This window comes from Callorhinchus milii, unplaced genomic scaffold (assembly GCF_018977255.1).
Source record: "Callorhinchus milii isolate IMCB2004 unplaced genomic scaffold, IMCB_Cmil_1.0 Scaffold20, whole genome shotgun sequence".
In the NCBI taxonomy this organism is placed as follows: Eukaryota; Metazoa; Chordata; class Chondrichthyes; order Chimaeriformes; family Callorhinchidae; genus Callorhinchus; species Callorhinchus milii.
Window position 1 is genome coordinate 1,112,832 of NW_024704761.1, and position 25,634 is coordinate 1,138,465.

The window sequence follows — 25,634 nt, forward strand, 5'->3', positions numbered from 1 at the left end:
TTGCATTTATTATACAGCCATTACAATTACACGTCAGTGAATCGTCGCAAAGCACTTCACAGAATATACTATAAAGAGGATTGACTGTTTTAGGATGGTTTAAGCTGTCCTCTCCACGTGAGAGGTCCTGTATGAAGTGCGAAGATTATTATTATATTGTAAAAAAATGATTATATTGTATAAATTAGATTCAACATCTAATTCCTGGCAGAGCAAAATGTTGGGCAAGTTTCCTTACTCCACACACCTCTGTTTACCAAACAGTAAGTAAGAACCCGGTTGTTAGTCGCGATTGGCCGATCATTTTTCCGGGGATAATAATCCTTCAAAACAACCAATAATAATTTGGTCACTGCAATCCACGGCTGTTTGTGGGGACGCTGCTGTGCGCAATTGGCTGCTGCGTTTCGCCCACAAATCTACAGTCAATTCACTTTGCGGTATATTCTGTGAAGCGCTTTGAGACGTCTCGAAGACGTGATGAGGCCCTGTGTCAAACACAAGGATTATTATTATCATAAATTAGATTCAATTAGGACGTACAGCTTCTCGGCGGAAACAAAGATCGAGACGAAAGAGTGGGCCAAATGGCTTCCTGGGTGGGGTGGGGGGGGGGTGGTGGGGGTCTCCTTTTCTCTCTGGAAGTGAATCAGGAGAATCTGGTTGCATCCTCCCTCACTAACCATCACCTGTGGACCAAAGCTCCCATCCTCAAGCTGACTCCCGCGTGAACGCATTTGCCTTCTCTCCGTGCTAATGAGTCAACAGGAGGCAGCGAAGCGAGACCAACGCTCTGACAAATTGTTGACGGCTATTTCGGAATCGTCAGAAACCAACCTCGCTGTGGGAGTCGCGGCTCGCAGGAAATTAGTCTCCGTCCCCGGAACTGAATAAATCATGTAAATACCAGAGGGTTGAATAATGAGTGTGTATCGAGCAGCCTCCACTCCCACGCAAATGATATAAATACATGTTAGAGTGGAAGCAAAATCACTTGTTCTCTTTTTATGATCTGTCTATATTTGTCCTTCCTGTACTCACTCGTTGTAAAAGCGTGATAATAATTCCCTTCCAAAAATAAATAAATCAATAATAATTCGGTCACTCAACCCACGGCCGTTTGCGGGGGACGCTGCTGTGCGCAATCGGCTGCCGCGTTTCGCCCACAAAATATACAGTCAATCCACTTTATAGTATATCCTGTGAAGCGCTTTGAGACGTGTCAAGGACGTGATGAGGCGCTGTGTCAATCGGAAGGATTGTTATTGTTACTTTTAAATGCCCTTTCCTTAAAATTCCTTTCTTTAGAGAATAACTCTTCTTTGATCGGAGTTGACTCAATCCCTTTCCTATCTACAAACACGTTCCTTGCTCGGCTAGAATGGAAGGAAAATGCAGGGCGTGAGTGCAGTTCATGTGGTGAGGTTAGATAAGCCGGAACAAAATTAATTTTTATTTGCCTGTCATTAGATATTTCCTGACATTTACATATATAACGGACTGTGTCAGCAGTCGCTTTAATGCAGTAACCCTTATTCTCTGATTCCTAGTTATGTCTGACAGAGCGTACATTATTAATGACTCCCTCATTAATGAAGCAATCATAGAGTGTGTCCCGACTCCGAACACGTGATTCTCAGAGATCTACTTAGAGGCTTTACTGCCGCTCACGTTCCCCTCGTTCGCTCTTACCGTCTCACCATCTCATTCTCTCTCGCCCGCTTATTCTGTCATATTTCTTGCTCTCTCTTTTTCTGTCTCTCATGCACACGTAATAATAATTATAATAATAATAAGCCTTGCATTTAATATAGCAAAGTTTCATGTCAGACAAACGTGGGACATACCTGTAAGTGTAGTGATTGTGGATTCCTGACTATCCAGTGCTTGGGATGTCCTCCCGACTGAAAGGCGCTATACAAATGTAATTTGTGTTGTATTTTGTAGGTGAATGTAGCAGCGAACGTGCGCACAGCAATATCACATAAACTGTCCTGAAGTGAATGACCAATTTTATCTGGGAAGTTGCGAAGAGGATCTTTAACCCCCATCTGAATAGGCACAGATAAGATTTTACGTCTCGATTTAGTCTCAGCCACAGGATTCTTTACTAACCAGCAATATTTGCTTTCCTGTGGAAGCTGTGAATTTTCACACATTTATATCATAACAGTGCTATATCATAATTGCTCCTTCACAGCGTCGCAGCTATTCCCAATGTGTTTTGAAAAGCATTGTCTTGTTTTAGTTTAAAGACTTTGAATAATAATAATAATAAAAACCCTACTATCTTTTACTTGACTGTAAAGTAAGAAGCAGGAAGCTTCAGATTCACTCAGTGATTACACACACACTGTGGAGTCGCTTCTTTATGTATTTTTTGCTGTGGCTCGTCTCAAGACCCTCCTCTTACCGCGCCTTCGGTCGCTCTCCTACCCCCTGCCCTCCCCGCCCTCCTGATCCCAACCCCCAGCTCGGGTCCAAACCCCTGACTGTCCAGCGCCTTGGGACGTCCTCCCGACTTGAAAGGCGCTGTGTGAATGTCATTTGTTGTTGTGTATTCAGCACACACAGTAACAGTGACGAGCCTCACTGCTGTGGCCTTGGTGTCAGGGCTGAGTATAAAGCATTGTTTGCTTTCCACACAAACCAGAACCGGCAAACAAAAGCTACACAGCCATCCACACTCGCTCACACTCACTAACACCCACTTACACATACACACTCACAGTCACACCTACACACACACTCCCCCACACACACTGACACACAAACCATTCGAAACAAACATCTTATTTGGCAAACATACAAAGGCTTTTGCTAGAATCGAACTATAATTATTTGTTTCCATCTGTTCTCGGCTTCACACGCACACAGAGTCACAGCTATTCCCAATGTGTTTTGAGAAGCATTGTTTCATTTTAGTTTAAAGACTTTGAATAATAATAATAATAATCTTTGTTTTGTCAGTCCTGACAATGTCAAAGTGAAGTGACTGTGTGTTTTGTGGGTGAAGCATCTGCCAATTTACGCACAGCTATGTCCTTACCGACAGCCATGAAATGAGGGACCAATTTTATTTATATTCAGGGGGGAGTGTTGGCTAGGACACTGGGAGAAACTCCCTTGTATTTTCGGGATAGCACCATGGGATCTTTAACGTCCACCTGAACAGGCAGACGGGACCTCGGTTTAATCCGAAGGACGGTACCTCCGACAAACCAGAGCTCCTGGTGGAACAGGCTCGAGGGGCTGGTCCCCCTATTCCTATGTTTCTTTGCCCCACATATTCCATTATTCTTTAAAATACTCCCAAATAGTGACATAACTGTAACCTAGCAAGCCCAACTGCAATAAGCCCAGACAGGGGAATATTTTGAGGCAAGCTATAAGGCAACAGGAGTCGATGGCACAGGTTTGAACCTTGAAGAGCAATTTCGAGACAGACACCAGGAAGGTTTTCTTTACACAAAGAGTAATTAACAAGTGGAACATGTTGACAGAAAGGGTGGTTGAAGCTGGGACCCTGGGACCTTTAAGCAGTCGGTTGGTGCTGTAATGGGAGGACAGTAGGTAAATCTCATGAAAGAATGAGATCAAAATTAGTCGAAGGGCCTTCTTCATCCGACTCACTCTTATACAGTAACAGTGAAGTAGGGGTTAACCTGCCTTGTGTTACGTCTAGCCCTGGAGGGGGTGAAAATCAAATATCTCCCCCTAAACTTACCACCCTTCACCTTGATGAAGACTAATGTATAAGCCCCCATTCTCACCCCAACCCCCACACCTTGCCCTTTCCCCAACCCCTGACATAATAATCACAGATAAAACACTTGCAATACATCAGTGGGAATAGCATTAGTTAACAGCGAGAGAGGCTGATCATCGGAGATAAGATAGAAGGTGCCATTGCCACATCAAAATGAGCCAAGTACCTCGCCAGAGTTCACATCTCGCTGGAAATCATTGTGAAGAATTGAATCACTCTCAGGCTCTATCCACTGATTAATGGTGATGGAAAATGAAAGAAGCGAAAGCGCTGACTCAATTCCTCCTCAACAATTTCTTGATGAGAAGCCGACATCCCGAAGAACATAACAACTTAAAAACTGCACAAGGTGACGACGGGAGACTGGCACTTCCCAGTCCTCATTCGCTGCTTCACAGCTGACTGATGGTTTAGACTGTTATCACATTTTAGACGCCTTTCAATATTACATAATTCATGCCGAACTCTAGTGGCTTTTCTTCCTTCCCCCCCCCCACTCCTGTCTCCATTATTTAGGAATATGATTTGATATTCGAGTCCCATGGCAAGACCTTTGGAGCTCAGACTCACCTGACGCTGCAGTGTCGTGCTGGGGGAGAGTTGTATTATCAGAGGTGCCTATAGCTGTCTCTCCAACCTACCTGCCAGGATTCCAGTGTTGAGCTTTCTCCACCGTCCTCGGATTGAACACGACTGCAAGGTCCCAACAGAGGGTTTGGGTGAAGAAGGCCCTTTGACCCATTTGATCTCATCCTTCCAGAACACCAATCCTACCCTCTGCCCATCACAGCATCAATTTATGTCTTAACTGAATCCCATGCTTTTTCCATCCTTCCTGGTAACCTGTATCAGCTGTTGTTCCCCCTTCTGCACACAAATACTTCCTGGTGTCTGACCTGAACTTGTCCTTCACCCCCCCTGAGCCTGTGCTCCCTGCCCCACTGGCTTGGTGTTTTTGAATATATTGTTCTAGACTTACAGTCTCTCTGCAATGAAGTGTTCTATATGTCTCTGTGTGCCACTTTGAGATGTGTTCCTTCAAGGCTGAAGAGTCCTGGGTTCTCTGGTTGAGCTCAACCTTCTCTAACGCTGGGAGCCTTGTTGCTCTCAAACCTGGGGAACAAACACTCAGACCTTCAGTACACAGATCCAGTTCGTCACAGCTTTTTATTCAGATCAATAACAGAGGCTTGGAAAGGGGCTCGGGGTGGGAAGGAGAAACGAGGCATTTACTGCACGGCTAAGAGATGACCCGAGGAGCATTTCTGTCGAGTGTGGAGGGGCGTGAAGCTGCCCAGCGAGAGGAGGTGACCGACTGTGCCAGCCACTGTGTCTCTCGTGCTCTCTGTCCATCCAAGTCCATGCTGACGTGCCAGAGTCTTGTCATTGGAAAGCCATGGTCAAACAAGAGCAGAGAAGGGGAGCTCGCTGAGGGACAGGCAGGAAAAACCCTCAGCCGCCAGAGTTGCCAATAAACACAGACACCGACAATCCATGTTTTTTATTCTCTGCTTCTTGCTGCTAGACTTTAATTAACAGAGGACTCGAGATAATAAGAACCAAAAAAAAAGCCTCACTACTACCTTGGAGGATGGGTTTCGACACACACCGAAAAATAGAATGAATTTCTAGAAAGTGACGATATTCATATATATATATATATAATGCGATGGGGAGGACAGCGAGATGCAAAGACTTCCTGCCCAGGTGGACTCGTTAAGGATTTCCTTCACAAGATGAGTTTAAGCAGCTCGCAGTAACTGTACTGTTTATATCATGGGGTAATAGTGCAGGAGGTAAATAAATGTCAAACCTATCAAAACAGAAGCTCTCAAGTGTACCAAACGATTCAAAACCCAATGCATGGAGTTAAGATGCCCAGACTCCGTCTAACCCCCCAAAGAAAGTGACCTTCCCCACAGACACACACACACACACACACACAGAGCAATGTGGAAGAGCAACAGGTGGCCCAGTGACATTGAACAGTAAGTAGGTCGCTGTCTGTGATGCGGGTTAAGCAAGCCACACCAAATTTCGAGGGTTTATCAGTCTCTTGTTGTGAGATGGCCCGGTGACTGCCAATCTCCTCACGCGTGCATTTCAGCATTGGTTATATCAGCATCTTAAAATAAAAACACGAGAGAGAGCGCACACTCCCACACGCACACACACTCTCACACACTCTCACACACACGCACGCACACTCTCACACATGTACGTACACCCATCGGCTGCTGTTCATTATGATCATCGCCAGCAAAACAAAGTCACACACGCGAGAGCGAGCGACGCTGTCTCTTGAAACTGAGGTTCGTGAAAAACGGCAAAGGAGGCTGGCGGCAGCTGTCAAAATTGTCCCCAAAATCTCTGGCGTTCCGAGATCCGCAGACGCAGGTTATGCATAGATCGGCGAAATTCTTATGCTAAATGCATGCATGTGCTACATCTCCCAACTTGTGTGTGCCTGAAGTTTGGAATATTCTGTTCCCGCTTAGTGGTCCCAACAACGTCTCACTCGACCATCGATTCCCGTTCATTCCCACCCAAAGTCCTGTCCAGTCATTTGGTAGAACCTCCTGTTCAGGGGCCGGTAGAAATCCCGCAGTCTCTGAACCACCCTGGGGTCCATGTTTGGGTGGGTCCTGCCCTTGGTCTTCCCAAGGCAGTGAGGCTTGCCATGGCCTTGGGGCTTCTTCAAGCAGGGAAAGCCCTTGGTCTCGTTGAAGAAGAAGTGCTCATCTGTTATGATCCTCTGTAACCCCAGGAAGTCCTGCACCTTGCCCAGCTCCCCGCAAGGGTCACTGATCAACCTCTCCCCACTCACAAAGTGCATCTGGGACAACGGGAAGTACTGGAGCCAGTTGTCCAGGTGCTGGGCGTACATTCCGATCCATATGGGGCTCCAGGATGAATCGATCAGGTCTGTAGTCCTGTTTTTGAAGGTGAGCGTTTCGAAGCTGGGGATATTCGGGGATTTGGAGATGACCTGGGTGTAGTCGGAGATGGCTCTGGTGACCGGGTCCCTCACCACCACGATCAGCTTGGTGTCCTTGGACATGGCGTGGATGCGAGCTGGAGCCTCGGGGGTCACAAAGTACCTGGGCGTCTTCTCCATCACCACCTGGCCATCAAGCGCTTTGGGCATCAGGTTCCTGCAGAGGAATCATCACAAACATCTCACCGTTAAACCACCCAGGAGTGAGGTCTTTCCACAACACCTTTCCCCCCCCACCCCACAGCCTTCATTTTCACAGACTCAGGGCAAACACAATCATCCACCTTTTCTCTCCCAACTTTTCACGTAATGTTCCACTTATAGGCTTTCAAACCCAACCCAGCTCCCCCTCTCCCCTCCGCACACACACACACGGCCCGGGAATCAAACCCCATTCTTCTCTCGTGCGAGGCGAGTGCTCTGATTAATACACTGGACTTTCCCTCATTCACTTCATGGTTGTTTGTGGGACGTCAAGATTGGCTGCCGCGTTTCGCCCACAAAATACACAATCAATTCATTTTACAGTATATTCTGAGAAGTGCTTTAAGGAGTGAAACAGCGCAATATCAAATGCAAGGATTATTATTATTATTATTAATTACTCAGGCACACAAATCTCTCACTGACTCATAATAATAATAATCCTTGCATTCGATGCAGCAATTTATTATGTCAGGACATCTCAAATTGCTTTGCTGTTGTGGTTACCTTAAAGTGTCGCGATTTGCATGTGCAATTTGTAGATTTACACTGATAGGGTTTACAGTATTGGAATTTACGGAGCCTCGCCAGCTGTTTGTGAGGTTGGATCCTCGGGAAAAGTAAATCGTCATCAAGGAAACGTTCCCGTTTTAGATCGATTAATCCCAAAGATTGACAAAACTGCGCAGTGTTAACTAAATTCTCCACAGCAGTCAAATCAGCAGTAGCCTCTGGCTAAGAGTCTGACTGTTAATCCTGATCTTGTGTGCTTGTATTTGTTCCCCCACCCCCTCCCCCATTTTAATTCCTATTTGGTTACTCAATCCACAACTGTTTGTGGGGACGCTGCTGTGCGCAATTGGCTGCAGCGTTTCGTCCACAAAATACACCGTCGCTACACTTGATAGTATATCCTGTGAAGCGCTTTGAGACGTCTCGAAAACGTGATGAGGCGCTACATCAAACGCTAGGATTGGATGCCAGGATTATTCATTCTTGCACACACACACACACACACACACACACCCCTCCGAAACTGTAAAGTAATAAATCGACCCTTAAGGAGTTAAAAGCATCTTCGGATGAAAGAAAGTCCAAGGGTGGGTGTGGGGGGGGGGGGGGGGTGAGTGGGGGGAGAGAGAGAAATCAATTTCCTGTAACATTCACTTTGCAAAATATTGTGGTTAGGGATTGTTGATTTTAATGTGGCTTTTGATGCCCTTTGTTATTCATCCCTTTTAGCCTTCACTGAACACTCCCTTCTCTCCACAGGCCTGACAGGGGCTGTCTGGCTGATTGACTCAGTTGCAATTATCAATAGGCTCCCAATTAGTCATGCACTCGGAAGCAAGGAACCCAGTGAGTGTGTTCTGAAATCAGAAGGAAGTTTAATGACCACACAAGCATCGGCTTGGCTGCGGGAGAGTACATTTCCATCGACAGAGCATGAATTTTTTTGATCCCAGCAACACTTTGGGTCACTCCGTTTCAAGGATGCGCTTGCAACATCCAGCCTGACGATAGGCAGAGTTTTAATTCATGTGAGAAAGCGCTTGATTTTCTTTTCCCTCTCATGTTTTTCTGCCCGGATAGTGAATGAAAACTCTAGCTATTATTACTGAGCTGGTGTCAATTTTTCCCCCCAGCATTCTGTCTCATTATCCAACTGCGTTCCAACAGATGCCTTCTCAATGCAAAAAGACTTAAACAGTGTGAGAAATTCTCTCAGTACTGGACGGGGTGTTCACAAAGTCCTGCTACTCCCCCACCGGTGTTTTTTTTCTTATAATAAATTTGTACGCAACAAACTTCCTCCTCCATCCATCCATCCATCCATCCATCCACCCACCCACCCACCCATCCATCCATCCATCCATCCATCCATGTTGTGCAAGATGTGTCACCAGATATGGCAACGCAACTTTGTCTGCCATGAAAATGATGGCAGCGTCACAATGGAGTTTAACCATTAACGTTCCTGTAGATGAGATGTTAAACCGAGGTCCCATCTGTCTGTTCAGGTGGATGTTAAAGATCCTGCGGTGCTATTTGAAAAGAGAGGGGAGTTTCTCTCTCTCTCTCTCCCTTGTTCTGGCCAACAATTTTTCTCAATGACGTGATAAGGCTTTATAACAAATGCAAGGATTAGTATCATTATTATCATTATCATATAACCATTATTATTATTATTAAACAGAAAGCTGGATAAATATTTTAAGGGAAACAATGTGAAAAAACTACACAGTGGGGGGTAAAGAACAAGGAACGGGGGATAAGAGGAAGAGGCACCAAAGAGTAAGAGAAACCTGCCAGCAACAGTGCCGAGCTTGAACCCGAGGGCCTCCTACTGTGTTTCTAATTTCATGTATCTCGGAATCTAATTTGATCAGATTAAAGAGTGCTTGCTTGTCCTGCAAACCCAAACTGCTGAAGCAAAGAGTTCTTTGAAAATGATTTTCTGAACAAAAGGAAAGAGGGCCTCGAGAAAGCATCGCTTGCTGATTAGCGGGGGAAAAAAAATCTTAATTACGGTCCCCGTAGATTTAGTGGCCGAGTGCACAGAGCTAAACTCTGATATCTTTATTGAGTAAATATTCAAAATAATAGGTGTGTTTATTAATTCTCCCACATTGAAAACAAGAGGAAACGGAGTCAGTTAATGACTTCCCCACGGGTTTATAAGTTTTAATTGGCTATTAAGAGCCCTTGAGGAAACGCTCTCATAATCTGCTGCAGCCATTTAATACCGTTCAAAACAATAATTAGTGCTTAATTTGGAGGGCTGAGCCACGCAAGGAACGTACTGTGGAATTGAGCACACTCAAAGCCAAAACACGTCAAGGGGTGAAGTAATAAGAAATGAAAAATAATAGAATAATATTTCTTCCCACGCCCTCAAGGTTATTATGGACACGACGTTCAGCCTGTTCAGCACCTCAGCAAAGTGTAACAGTCAGCCTGAGAATAATTATTACCATCATCATAATAATAATAGCCACTTATAACAGAACCTGTGGAACTCTCTCCCTCAGTCCCCCCCACGTTGCCCCTTCCCTCCCCACTGTCAAACCCCGGCCTAAAGACCTTCTGTTTTGAGGCTGCGTACGGTCACCTCCCCCCCTCCCTCTCCCCTTGGCTTGGGGTCAGACTCCGCCACTGTCGAACGCTCCAGGACACCACCCTGCGTGGAGGTCGCTGTGCGAATGCAAGTTGTTGTTGTTGTAGTAAAAGGTCAGTCAGTCTGTGTGTTTAGCTGAGCCTGGCGGCCCACTTGCACACAGCTACGCCTCACAAACAGACAGCCATTAAGTGAAGTAAGTGACCCTGTGTATTTAATCTGGGGGGTGGTGGGGGTTGGTTGTCAGCCAGGGCACTGGGAGAGAAACTCTTTTCGAAATCGCGCCACGGGATCTTTGACATCCACCTGATGTTCAAGGCAGTCGGGACCTCGGTTTAACAGACAGCATCTCCGACAAAGCAGTGATCCCCTGAGCTGAGCGTCAGCCGAGGCTGATACTTGCTGACCGGGTAACTGCACCCCAGCAGGGGAAAACATGAATAATAATAATAATAATAATAATGATTAGTGTCCCACAAACAGTTGTGGATTGGGTGACCACTGTTTTTTTAGTGATGCTATTTTTTTCTCAACGATGATGAGGACAGAATCGTCAGCCGGGGACCCGGGCAGCCCAGCTTCGGGCTTGTGGTCCTTGTGTCTGGTGGTGTATCTGTGTGATGTGAAATCTCTGTGGGTGGTCACTTACAGACACACGTGGCTCAGATCAGGATCTGAGTCACTCATTATGATTCTTCCAAACACCGTGGCAGTGGATGATGCTGCACAGTTTAAGGCTGTTACACTAACGAGACTAACGCACAGGTTGATGCATTTATGCATTTCAACTTAAATCCCTGTGTGAGTCAGCCCTTCGTTTTGCAGCATAATAAATATTTTACTGCCTTTTCTGGGGCTTGACCTACGCGGCTCACTCGCCGTCTTATATAACTATTTTTTGTCCTCTTACACTTTTGTCTGGGAACCTGACACAGAACTGGAGCCCAAGTTAGAAGCCCATGACTGTTTGTGGGATGCTGCCGTGCGCAAAATTGCTGCCGCATTTCACCCACAAAATACACAGTCAATTCACTTTACAGTATATTCTGGAAGAAGTTTCTTCAGCCCATCTGACCTCATCCTTCCAGAGTATCCACACTAACCCCCCCACCCCCCATCTCAGCATCGAGTCCAGCCTTTCAGTCTTAACTAATCTTTCTGGCAATCTATTCCAGCCTTTAATTACCCTCCAGATTAAGAACTACTTCCTGGCATCTGTCTTGAAATTACCCTTTGCAACTCTAAACCTACGTTCTCTTGATCCACTGTCTCGGTGAATCCTAAAGTATTGTTCGGGGTTTACTTTTCCAATCCCATTTAAAATGTTGTACACCTCGATGAGGTGCCCTCTGAGACGACCGATTTGATTATGCCCTTGTAACGCACTCCTAACTTTGATGTTCTTTCCATTATACACAGCGTTTCTGGAAGTATCAATAGATTGACTGGCTGATACCTACACAATAGTTGGTTTCAAATGGGCAGTAACCTTCTCCAATTGTACCTCGTAATTCAAACTCTGCTGGTAATGGTTTTATTTCACAGCAATTTACAGGAAAACAGCGCTCCCTGGATCTATTACAGGCTAATAAAAGGCTCGTGTATCCGCTACTCTAGGAACCATTCCCCAAACTAATGAAATTTACACAGGAAACCTAAGACGCATTAAATAGGAAGTTGTGGTCTTGGCTGAATCCATCTGCGGCAAACTTTGAGGTGTGCTTTAAGACCAGCTATTCAGCACTAAGATGCTAACATCAATAGAGTCAATCTAGACCCAGTTGAAATGTCTCCCCTTAAGGGTATATCACAATAATTTGTAATAGTATGAATTATTGATTGTATTAATTATCATTATATTTATTATTATAAGAGCTCTGATAATGGAACACAACGGGAGATATTAACCATGAGAGAGCTTTTACCATCACACAAGGCTGTAGATTTCACAAGATCACAAGATGTGAAGTGAGGGTGAGGGTTGAGTGAGCTGAGGTACTGACTTCTCTGTCAACCAAGCACCGGGAGGTCATCGAGAGCTGACTGCCATGGATCAGGAGGTTACAGTCAGCACCAAACTGGTCAGGAGAGGACCATATCCCACACTGGGTGGGAGGGGGGGAAGCAAGGGCCACACACACCCTTCACACGGGGAAGGGGAGGGGGGGAGAGAAAGGAATGTTTTATCATGATTAGCCGTGAATAATTTGGTCACTTGATCCACGACTGTTTGTGGGACACTGCGTGCGCAATTGGCTGCTGCATTTCACCCACAAAATATACAGTCAATTTGCTTGACAGATGCTTTGAGACGTCTCAAAGACGAGATCAGGAGCTAGATCAAACACAAGGATTATTATTATTATTATTATTATTATTGTCACCTTGACTCTCTCCCCCTTCCTGCCCTGCCCCGCCCTGCGCTCCTCCCACACATACTATGAGTTAAATGCTCAAGACTCTATTTAAAAATCTTAACGTCTGGTTTGAAGTGTGTGTCTCCGGTCGATTGCCTCAGAGAGCCAAGTGCCTTGAAGAGGAGCTGAAAGAATCACATGCCATGATGTATTATCCATTATTTCACCTCTGTAGTGCTTCTCGCAAACACTCCAGTGTTTACACTGTGCCAATAGGGAGCCACACAGTCTATTAGAGCAGCCCATCAATTATTTAAGCTAACGCTTCTTTGCAAACCCAACCTCTCTGTAGGTCTCTGATGTATTTTCTCAATCTCTCGCTCTTTCTCTCTCTCGCTCTCTCATTGCTGGCCTGACCTTTCTACTGGGAAAGAAACCAGGTTTGATCCTAATGTCTAACGTTCTTCTATTGCATGTTTTCATCAAACCCTCGGTCCCCTGAGCTGCCGAGTGTGACATGGAGGCGATTGGGTTAGGTCACAGGTCATTTGCTAACTAGAAGTTCAGAGCAAAATATAAAACACCAAATAATTAACCTTCTCTCCCCACCCCCCACCCAACTCACTCCCCCCACCCACGCAATCACATCCTCTCTCCACCCATCCACCACCAATTCCCGCGATGCACAAGTTAAAATAAAATCAGCTCTAGTGCTTTGCGACCTTTCTGTGCTGGAGAGATCACTTTTGTCTAATTCAGCTCATCCGAGGCCTCAAATGCCAACACGCTCTTAGCCCATTTTGCCTCAAAATTTAAGGTGACTCAAAACTGTGGATTGAGTGACCGAATATCTTTTATTATTTTTCCGATGGAATTATTACCCCATGGAAAAGCGATCCGCCAATCGACTAGCAACCAGGTTTCTACTTATTGCTCGGTAAACAGAGGTGTGTGGAGTAAGGAAACTTGCCTAACATTTCGCCCCGTCTGGGAATCGAACCCAGGGCCTCTCGCTTGCGAGGCGAGTGCTGTAACTACTGAGCTGCTGAACTACTCCACAAATATCTAGAGCACACAGAGGATCTGATGTCAGAACCAACAAATTGCAGAGAGATTTACTATGAAAATAAAGGCGGACAGGTATCCTGGAAACACATCTGGAAAGATATTCGCAAACTTATTCTGGAAGTCAAATCTGAAAGTTTACGCTGAACGTCAATTGGGGAGATTTGCTCTGGAAGTGTGGATATTAATAGTAAATCATATTTAGTGTTTAATTCGCAGACACCCTTCCCTCTATGTACATACACACTCACAGACACATACACGCACACACACACACGTGTGCGCACACACGCACAAACCATGGATTTATTTTAATTCTGTCTATCCGTGGCGGAATAAATGATATGGTTGTTGTCACCGTAATGTAGACATCATTCAGAAAGCATTGCAGATTATAATCTCCACATCTAAAACTAACCTCAAATGAAGGCAATTCATAACTCGCAGGGCAGAGGCAGAGGCAGAACCAATGGCCTTATTTACATAAAGTCGTTGCATAGATGAATTTCGTGTTAGCTACTCTGGCATTTAATGACGAGCAGAGAATGTTTTATTTGCCAGTCGGACGTGGAGATGAGGAAGATGTACAGGTAACAGACAAGCTCTGAACTCCTCACCCACAGAGCAATGACGGCCTGTTTGTTAACGGCTCGTGTAATCTGCGGTCACCAGTCTGTGTCTCACTCCCTGACACTCACTTCGCACCTCGTTGTTGCAAGATTTCAACACGATAAAACAGGCTGCGCATTAGCATTAGCCTCCTAAACCCACATGACTACTGCCATCTTATATAATAAAGACCCTTGCATTTGACCTTATTCCATCACCGGAACGTCTCAAAGTGCTTCACGGGGCTGACTGCAAACTGTAGTGACTGTGTGTTTGGAGGCGAACGCAGCAGCCAATTTGCGTACAGCGACATCCCACGAACAGCTATGAAGAGAATGATAGATTTCACCTGGGGCATTGCTGGCCGGGGACACCAGGAGAAACTCCCATCTCTTTGCAAACCATGAAATGGGACCTTTAACGTCCACCTGAACAGATAGACGGGACACTTCGGTTTAATTTGGCATCTTGGGACAATGCTGTATTGTGGTTCGCTGCTCAGTCTTGGAGGTGTGTGTGTAAAAGGTCGCTGTGTCAATGGGCCTTCAGGCAGAATCATTTAATCAAATTGACCTCTGATCTGCCCATTGTGAACAACACAGGAGCTGCTAACACTGTCAAGGCCTGTGACTGACACAGGCTGTGGACGGTAATCACAGGCTCAGCTGTTTGGAGGCTGGCAGCTGGTATACTCTCTCACACGCCAGCGCTGATCCTCATCAGCTGTTTATTGCGTCGAGGCAGATGTGCAACAAAACGTGCAGCCCTTTCGGCCGCTCATTGCTTAAACGCAATGAACTTAAGAACATAAGAATTTGCTGGCAGAAGAAGACCGAGATCCATCCGGTTCGCCTTCCACCATCCTGGCAGTGGCTTGACATGTCTTGTCTCCAGCCTATACACTGTGTCCCCCAGATATTATTTTCCAGCAGAAATCTATCTAATCTGTTCTTGAAACAAACGACATTTTCTGCTTCCACCGCCTGCCTCCCGAGGGAGCCTGTTCCCAAGAATGCAAACCCCTCCCTGCCTTTCCTAACCCAGCACGCTACCCCCCCCACCCACCACCCCACCAACTCCAGAACTGGAGCGTAGGCCACCCCCAGCAAAATACACAGTCACTACACTTTACAGTAAATCCCGTGAAGCACTTTGAGACTTCCCCCCCTAACGCAATAAGGTACTGCATCAACCCCAAGGGTTAATTATTATAATAATTAGTTACAGGATATTTAGACCACAACAACGACCTTTATATTGTGGCAGTTCCCATCTGCTTCCTCAATGCGATGTTAAAGATCCCATGGCACTATTCGAAAAGAAAAGGGAATTTTTTTTTTTTGGAACGGATTATTTACCCCCCGGAAAAATGACCCACCAATTGACTGACCACCGGGTTCCTACTGACTGCTGGTGAGCAGAGGCGTGCGTGTGGAGTAAGGAAACTTGCCCAACATTTCGCCCTGACCCGCCTGGGAATCGAACCCAGGTCCTCTCGCTTGCGAGGCGAGGGCTCTAACCGCTGAGCCACAGGACACCACAATAGCAGAAAGTGGATTTTCCAAATCTTTTGTCAACATGTAAAGGTTAACGCTTGACCCCTGTGTGTTGTGTGTGAGCGCAGGCAGTGCCAGAAACTCATTAGCAATGTGTAAAATACGCCACACGCCCTCGCTTATAAAATATTCACACCAACACAATGTTCCGTGCTCTCCTAATGTCAAACCCTTTGTAAACAAGATTACAAAGATGTCTCGCAACGCAGCCTCCATTTCTCAGTGTTGCTAAGTTACTCTTTCCTTAGCGTATTGACTCAAATGTTTAGGAAGAAATTCCGCTGGGTCTAAATTATTATCTTCTTACTTTTGTAGGTCATTGCTGTCAAGTGTAGTGACTGTGCATTTGAAGGCAAACCCAATAGCTAATCTGCACACAACAAGTTTCTTTGAAGAACCACAGAAAAAAAAACGGCTTCAAAGTCAGGCCTGAAATTCAACAGATTTGCTAAATTCTGTACAGTGCAAAACGCCACAAATAAATCTGGAACCCAGGGGAGGTTTAGCCTTGTTTTGTAATGAATAAAAGCTCAACGTAAGATCAAACAGATCAGCGCTGATCTAAGGACTGGCAGATCAAGTGGGAGAGTAAATAAGTGGTTTATGACTGAAGACCTCCCTCTTCGACTGTGCCTACTTTCCCCGAGGCTCTGGAACTCCATCCCCCAGTGCCTTCGCCGCTTCCTCCCTTTCCTCCTTCAAGGCCGGTCTCAAGACCTTTCTCTTTGACCGTGCCTTCAGCTCTCCTCTCGACTCTCTACCCCCTCCTCGCTCTCTCCCTCCCCTCCCCTCACCCTGACCATTTCCCCCCTGCTCGGGTCCCGACCCAACTGTCCAGCGCCTTGGGACGTCCTCCCGACTTGAAAGGCGCTCTATAAATGAAATCTTGTTGTTGTTGTTGTTCCCCGGCCCTCATCGGTCTCCGCCACTGTTGAGACGCTATCCTGCGTGAAGGCTGCTGTACGAATGCAAGCTGTTTCGTTGTGGTGGTGGTGGTGGTGGTGTGTCAGTCTGGCTCAGGGGTTAGCACTCGCTCTGGGTCAGAAAACTGTGAGTCCAAGCTCCGTGTCAGGACTTGAAATCATAAGCTGACGCCCCAGTGCAGCACTGGGGTGGGTGGGGGTTGCATTGGGGGAGGTGCCGTCCTTCAGATGAGACATGAAACTGAAGGTCCCGTCTGCATGTTCAGGTGGACGTCAAAGATCTCACGGCAATACTCAATAAGAGAAGGGAACTTCTCTCTCCCGGTGTCCTGGCTGACAATTCCTGGGATAAAATTGATCACTCATTTCAGGGCTGCCGTGTTTGCCAACGAATGCAGTCACGACTGTACACCGAATGCTGAGATTAATTACAATGATTTAGCTATGGTTGTTCATGCTGGCGGTGTAGCTGCTGGGAACCAATGGCCCTCTCTTATGCAGAAGCCGCCAGTGATTTGAGAAAGGCATTTGCCCCCCACCACCCCCCGCTTTAACGGACTGAACTCATTCACAAGTCAGTCAATTATGTCAGCACCTTGTCCCGTGATTCCAGCCATCCATCACTCTAAACCCGGACAACACTGCTCCTCTCATTTGAATCTCGACACAATCGGCATATTGTAGAGGCTCGTGCTCTTATAGAAACTAATATCTTGGATAAAGGGAGACGGTGTATAGTTTGGGACACGACATGTCAAGCGACCGCCTGGCTGGTGGAAGGCAAACTAGAGGGACCTTGGTCTTCTTTCGCCAGCGAATTCTAATGTTCTTATGATGTTAGAGGCAGCCTGGCTGTCAGGCTGGTTTGAATGTTGACGTCTCTCAAAGCTAAAGGCTCATTCATTCAGTTAAAGGCCACTCCATTCACAGAAGCCACGCACCAGCCCTGAACAGCAATACAATTACTCAGAGAGAGCAAGAAAGAGAGAGAGAAATGGGTGAACGGCAGTGAGTTATGGTGCAATAATCTGATCGAGAGGGAAGACCTGTTTAATCACAATCTCCCGAGTCCCCCCGCTATTAGATTACACTTCGCCCCTCGGGGCCTGGGAGCTTTGTTCGCCGCTGGATGAATTGTCGGGGTCTGGACACGGTGAGGCAGGGCTCTGGGACCCTACTCTGCCTGAGGGCCGCTATATACATGCAGGTTGTTGTTGTGGGGTGTATTTACACACCTCCTGCTCCTGGCGAGCCTCACTGCTGAAAGACTGTGCCCAAACCTCACGGTGATGGTGAGCAAACATGCAAACCTCTCGGTCAGCCTTTTACCGTTTCACCCAAAATACACAGTCACTACCCTTTACACTATTTTCTGGGAAGCACTTTGAGATGTCTCGAAGATGCTACATCATATGCAAGGATTATTATTATTATTATTATTATTATAGGCATCACATCAGCAGCAAGAAACTGTGCCGTGAGTTATTGCTATTCTGACTCTATAAAAATCATATCTATTATATCTGTAAACGGATTTCATGCAATTTTCCTACATGAAAAACACCACGTAACAGGAATTATCATTGATCAGATCAAACAAATTGCCTGTAGAGAGAGAGACAGAGTGAGACAGAGAGAGGCAAGAGAGAGAGGAAGACAAGAGTGAGAAAGAATGAATGTCAGACAGAGAGAGAGAGAGACAGAAAGAGAGAGAGGGAGAGAGGGAAGGAGGGAGGGAGCAGGTGCAATGTCCCTCGCCATGCCAGTCTCCAGGGATTTGCACAAAGCCCTGATCCTCAGTGGAATTGCCAGCTTCTCTGTGATTAATACCCCAGGTATGGGCTTGTCTTTGGAACACGAGCATTCCTAATGGATATAACCCAGCCATTCCAGGTCGGGGAAAAGTATCCTGAACGTGCCTCGCTCCCTCCCTCACTTCATTCAAGGCATGTCGCAAGACCCACCTCTTCGACCGCGCCTTAAGTCACTCTCCTACCCCCACCCTCCCTGCCCTCCACCCCTCCTGATCCCAACCCCCAGCTCGGGTGGAAATCCCTGACTGTCCAGCGACATGAAAGGCGCGGTGTAAATGTACTGTGTTGTTGTTGTTGTTGTGTTGCTGCTCACAATGACAAGCCGACTGAACTCTCCCGCAGGTCAAAGCTGTAAAGTCAAGAGCATTTTTGTTTCCAGCGGCTCCCGTATCAACCCTCTGTCTGTCTGTCTGTCTGTGGCTCAGTGAGCAGCCAGGAATCACCAGAGACTCTGAGCTCACTCACTGCTCTGCGAGGCTGGTTGCACAGCTACTGGAAGCGATTCTAATAATAATATTGCACCACTGCAAACTGGGTTACAGCCGGGTGATTGAGAATAATAATAATATTAATAATCCTTGCACTTGACACAGTGCCTTATCACGTCCTCGAGACGTCTCAAAGGATACACTGTAAAGTGAACTGACTTTGTGTTTTTGGGGGCGAAAAACTTGCATTTGACAGAGCATCAAAACATTTCAAAGCGTTGCCCAGTTTTGTGTTTTGGAATAGCACTGCGGAGTCTTTAACATCCAGCTGCACATTTGTCTATTCGCAAATAACCAATTCGCAGCCAATTTGCACACAGCAACGTCCCACAAACAGCCACCAAGTGAACGATCGATTTTAATCCCAGTGATTTGCCGGCCGGGACATTGAAGCCGGGACCAAACTCCCTTCTCTCTTATATTTTCAAATTCACGAGTCGTCTTTATTGTTTAACCTGAACAGCCAGGACCTCGTCTGTGAAATCCGCTGTGACCAGGACCGGTAATTGTATTAAATGGGATTGCTTATGAACCTTTGATTAACGTTCAGTTTGTGTTAAAGGTATCTCGATGGCTCTTTAATGACAGAACAGATTCAGAACGAAAACTAATTACATGGAAAGAAAACAAACGAACGCAGACTCTAATTCAATAAATAACATTAAGGCCACGTCTAATGACCCCCATTACATTCTTCTTTGTTGATAGGGTTTGGTAGTGAGAGCTCGCCAGCTAATATCTGTAGCTGGGAGCAATCTATCAATGTTCAAACCGCATTAATAACATTATTATGCAAACCAAACTGCAGTTTTTTCCCATTTGTTTCTTGAGCAAAATCATTATATGACGGATAAATTGCATTCCTCTCTCTCCCCCCCACCCCACCCCCATTGCCTACGCTTTGATTAATACCCTCCACGTCTGTGATCAAAGTGCAATAAACCATTCATGTATTTTACACCACTGCAAATAGCATTTCTCAATGAATCTCAATGGTCTGAAAGAAACATGGGGGTATTTTCTTTATAACAGTCTGTTTGCCGTTTGTTTCATTTCCAAACAGCTCGTCTCCCCGCCTCTCCCCAAAGCGCTAACGTGTGGTCTGGGCAATTGTTCCCCAAACACCTCTCTCTGGAACCTTATCTTGTTCTTTACATGTGAAAACATTGATAAACTGATAATTATGATCCTGGCATTTGATATCAAGCCTTATCACTTTGTCGAGACGTCTCAAAGTGCTTTACAGGATATTCTATAAAGTGGAGTGACCCATCCTATCCTGCGGTGCTATTCAAAAAGAGGGGGGGTTTCTCTCTCCCGGTTTCCTGACCGACAATCCCCCAAATAAAATTGGTTGCTGACTCCCTGGCTGTTTGTGGGACATCGATCGCTGTGGCAAATTGGCTGCCGCGTTTCACCCACAAAACACACAGTTACTGAACTTTACAGTGAATCGTTTGAGATGTCCTCTCAACGGGAAAAGCGCTGTACCCAAATGCAAGGATTATTATTATTATTAATAGTAAATATAGTCTCTCCACATGGCAAAGGCTTGGAAGTGTTTCAGCGTAACAGACGCTAGGATTTGATGGGTTTTTTCCCCCACAAAGCTGTCTATAAAGCCAAGTTCCACAAGGTCCTTTCCCAGGGTCAGACCTCGTCATTCTGCCCGGCTCGATTTTCCCAGGAATATTTTCGGCTTCGCTGTCACTCCGACAGACATCCTCAACCTATCGATGTCCTTTAAACCTGAAGCGGGCAGCAGCCTGCAACACGACTCCCTGTGGAGAGCGCGGAGATTAGATTGAAGCAGGAAGTGACCCTGGCTGATGGTAACTGAATACCCACTGAAGGAGCCTCAGCATTTTCCTCTCCATCATAACTCGAGGTCAAACGGAGGTGTCTATCGATCCCGCTCACTGTGTGCGCTCGCTCAGTTACTGCTGTCGAAAGGTGCCTGTGAATCAACATTCAAACCTGCCAACCAATACCAGACACATGCAACCAACTAACCAACTCACCCACCCACTCACTCACTCACTGACTAACTAGTTAGTTGATTGGAGGACCCATTCCTGGGGGTAATAATCCCTTCAATAAAAAAAATTTGGTCCCTTCAATCCATGACCTTTCATGTGCAATTGGCCGCCGCGTTTCGCCCACAAAATATACAGTCAATTCACTTTACAGTATATTCTGTGAAGCGCTTTGAGACGTCTCAATGATTGCTATGTCAAATGCAAGGATTATTATTATTATTAACTAACTAACTAACTAAATAAGTAAATAAATATTTAATAAACATTTTCAGAACTTTTTTGAGGGGAAGTAAAAAATATGCCTAAGTTGCGATGATCATTGAATCGGCAGCGATTGCGGTGAGGGAAAAAAATGTGCAATAATTAGCAATTGCGCAACTCGGGAGAATGAGCTGATGTTTCTGACCTTGTGTGCCAAGAGTTAATTCAGTGGAATTAACCTTTTCACCTTTCGTGGGGACCATAAAACCTCTGAGACATTGGAACATCTGCCTATCACTACCTCTCAAGTCCGTGCACTAATCTACCACATCTGGCTGAGAGTGTATAAGTGCAGGACATTTAATAGGAACACAGTGTGAGAGTCGCTGAATACTAAGTTCAGGATTTACACTAAGTGCCAGGTCAGGATCTTTGCTATTAACAGGATTGATCCGGTCAGAGGTCAGTTTATCTCTGTAAAGGTATCCTACAATTCGTTCACGAACAAAACATGGAGTCTCTGTAGCGTTGTGGTTAGAGCACTCGCCTCGCAAACGAGAGGACCCGGATTCCATTCCCAGGCGGGGAGAAACCTGAGGCAAGTTTCCTTACTCTACACGCCTCTGTTTGTGGAGTATTTTACTAATGAGCTTCTTGGCACTGCCTGCGCTCACGCACAACACACAGGGGGTTAAGCTTTAACCTTTACATGTTGACAAAGGATTTGGAAAATCCACTTTCTGCTATTGTGGAGTTCTGTAGCTCAGTGGTTAGAGCCCTCGCCTCGCAAGCGAGAGGACCTGGGCAGGACGAAACGTTGGGCAAGTTTACTTATTCCACACACGTCTCTGTTTACCAGCAGTAAGTAGGAACCCGGTTGTTAGTCGATTGGCGGAACCAGTCACTACACTTTACAATAATTCCTGCAAAGTGCTTTGAGACGGCTTGAAAGGCGCTACAGCAAATGCAAGGACTATTATTATTATTATCCCCAAATAAAAATAAGTACTTTGCAAAGTGAATATTTCTGAGAAATTCCTATGAGATTGTCTGCCTGTACAACAATCTGTTCTGATCTGCGCATTAATGCTTTTTAACGAAACACACAAAAATAGCTGAACCAATTTATTGCAGGGTATAGTGGAGCACTCTCAATCTCTCTCTCTCTCGCTCCTCGCTCCCCCTATCTCTCTCGCTCCACCCATCTCTATCGCTCCCCCTATCTCTGTCGCTCTCCCTCGCTGGCACAGATGTCCTTCTCCCTTGCCTTTGATGTCGCTGAGAAAATTTTGACGCATTTAGAACATTAAAGCTAATGGCCTGTGACAGACATTATTTAACTTCAGTGACTGTGTCGCCCACTCTCTGAGTAACTACTCATCAATAATACAATCTTCCTGGCTTTCATCTGCCAGATAATAACAAGAATTATCAGCCACCGGCTCCTGTTGTCCCTATCCCAAGGACCAGCCCTCCTGTGATTCTCCATTCCACCCAGGTCCAGATCGAAACTTCTTTTTTTCCCCCGGAAAACTTTGGCAACAGCCAATTTACACCCAGCGATGTCCCTCAAACCACCACAAAGTAAACAGCCAACCCACCACTGTTTGAGGGACGCCGCTGTGCACAATCGGCCGCCGCGCTTCACCCACAAAATACACAGTCAATTCACTTTACGGTATATCCTATGAAGCGCTTTGAGACGTCTCGGAGACGTGATCAGCGCTGTGTCAAGTACCAGGATTAATAAATTAATTAATAACCAATTCTATCGGGGGGATTGTTGGCCAGGACGCCGGGAGAGTGAAACCCCCTTGGCCTTTTGAATAGCGTGGGGGGGAGGGGGAGCCACTCGCTGCTTATTGTGTGGGGATCTTTTTGTGATGACTCTGGCCAGGCTGATCAATATTGCTCCATCTTCACATTCCGCACAAAGCAATTAATAAATCATTAAACCTTGCTCCGCTGTGGGTCGGAGTTTACTACAGATTAGCCGCCTCAGCTCCAACATAAACCTCCACGCTGTAAAATGGGTCATTTCTTCTGTGAAGTGTTTTGAGATGTTTAGGACGTGATAAGGAAGCTCGCAAATAAATACCAGTTTTGTTATCATAATATTGAGAATCCTTGCAATGCTTTTCACATTCAGGTGGACATGTCAGAGTGCTTCAAGGGATTTACTGTGAGGGGTAGTGACTAGACTTCCAAACAGGCAAATGGGGGCAGACAGCTTTTCAAATAGCCCCACGGGCTCTTTAACATCCACCTGAACAGGCAGACAGGATCTCGGTTTAATGTCTCATCTGAAGGACGGCACCGCCAATAATGTAGTGTTCCCCAACACTGTACCGTAGTGTCATATTCAAGGCCCTTTGAACTGGATGTGGGGCTCGAACCCACAATTTCTAACTCAAAGGCAAAAGTGCTACCGACCGAGCCAGACTGACACCTCATTATCAGCAGCTTTTAGATTGAAGAAGCACTGGGGAGGGAATTTGTAATAATAATAATAATTTGGTCACTCAAACCACGACTGTTTGTGGGGACGCTGCTGTGTGCAATTGGCTGCCGCGTTTCACCCACAAACTATAGAGTCAATTCACTTTATCCTATGAAGCCCTTTGAGACTTCTCGAAGACGGGATAAGGCGCTGTATCGAGTGCAAGGATTATTATTATTATTAGAGCGAATGACGGGTCAGGTGGGGAGGTATATCGGATCGAGCTTCAGTGGGAGACAAATGCAGTCAAATTAAGAGGTAAAAATTGGAATTGTGTTTTGACAACTGCAACCCCACTGCCATTGCTGACTGACTTGATAGATGGAGCGTTGGAAAAATTTACAACAAAGCTGCATTTAACCTAACGCGGCGACATCTGGAAGTCATTACGCTTCCCGGCATCTATCTTCTGGCTGCTCGGTTTTTGCTCGAGTCCGTGNTTTTTTTAATGAAAATTACCGAGCATATTGATGAGAGTGAACGCCTCTTTAAATGGCTGTGTTTTCCAATTTAAAGAGAAAGACGCACCATGCATCACCGCACGGAAACCCCAATCAATCATTGTTTGCCCCGGACTGTGTGCTAACGTGCACAAATCTCACTACACTTCAGCTTGTAGTTCAGGTTGGGGGAAGAGGAGAGAATCGCTGCATTGTCGGAGGAGCCGTGCAAACTGTTTGGTCGGACGCTAAAAATCCTGCAGCGCTATTTGAGATGAAAAGGGAGTTTCTCTCTCTCCCGGTGTCCTGGTTGACAATTCTCCAGGTTAAACTGGTCGCTCATCTTTGTTGGCTGTTTGGTGTGGGACATTGCTGTGCGTAAATACCACAGCAGCGAGTGCCTGCAAATTACAGTCACTACGCTTTGCTGTATATCTTTTACCGTGAAGCGCTTTGAGACAACAACAAATCACATTTGTAAAGCGTGTTTCACGTCGGGAGAACCTCCCAAGGCTCCCCTTCTTCTCTAATCAACAAAAAAATAATTTCCCGTCAGCTAATGCCGAACACAAGTGACTCCCGTCGGGCTGTTGAGCTTTCTTACCCTTTGGGGAGTGTCGATAACTTGTGACCGTTTAAACACAAGGTAAATTTATCCAGAGAGAAAGACAAACTCTTCCCCCCCACCCCCCCATGGCTACAAAGTGCGGTCGCCTTGATCCCACATAAAGGAGAGATGTTTTGCTCTCTGAGAGGTTCTTCAGCATTGACCTCCCGGGTCCCATGACTGCCTGAGAAGCCACTCAGTCTCCGGTTAGAGCCACATGTCACCGTCACGTCACAGTGATCAACATTTCTCTAGCAAAGCTCTGGAGGATGGGGTGGGTGGGGGGTTGAGGGGCCGAGGCGGGGGGGGAGGAAACTTGCTCAGGCATCTACTTTTCAAAGGATGAGTTTGGTCAATGGTATTTGTGCAAACCAATGTGTCCGCGGGTGAGCGTGGAGTTCAAGGTCAGGTTGAGCAAACAAAGGCTAACGCCTCACTGACCAGTCACCCTCTGGTCAGCTCTCATTCCACTTCGTGATGCTTTTGTGCTGGGAGAGGAGTGGGTGGAAGGGGGGGGTGTGGGGGGGAACGGGGGGGGGACAGATCTTGTGAATCGTTTCCGTGGTGATGGAGGAAATAGCGCTTAACTCTCCCTTTCTTTAATGAACTTTCCTTTCTGTTCAGTGCCCTGTAGGGCCTCGAAACTGCCTCGCAGTATAACAGTTGTCACGTTTAAGTGACTGTGTTTTGTGGTAAACACTGGCAAAGAGACCCAGAAACAGCCACGTGACAAATGATCATATAATAATAATCCTCGTATGTGATCCCGCGCCTTATCACGTCTTCGAGTCGCCTCAAAGCGCTTCGCAGGATACACTGTAAAGTGTAGTGATTGTATATTTTGTGTGGGACGTCGCTGTGCGCAGTATAACTGGCGAAGCGCTTTGAGACGTCCTGACGTGGAAGGGGCTACGTGGAGTGTAAAGATTATTCGAGATGCTGAGAT

General features: G+C 46.1%; 1 protein-coding gene across 1 annotated transcript in view; it reads right to left on the minus strand.

The window, feature by feature from the left end:
* Positions 1 to 5,945: 5,945 nt before the first annotated feature.
* hs3st3l (heparan sulfate (glucosamine) 3-O-sulfotransferase 3-like) overlaps positions 5,946 to 25,634 on the minus strand; it is a 31,248-nt gene continuing 11,559 nt past the window's right edge. Inside the window, exon 3 of the mRNA XM_042342553.1 lies at positions 5,946 to 6,924. Within this exon, the coding sequence (XP_042198487.1) occupies positions 6,306 to 6,924 (619 nt within the window). The 3' untranslated portion in view covers positions 5,946 to 6,305. The remainder of the gene's footprint in view (positions 6,925 to 25,634) is intronic.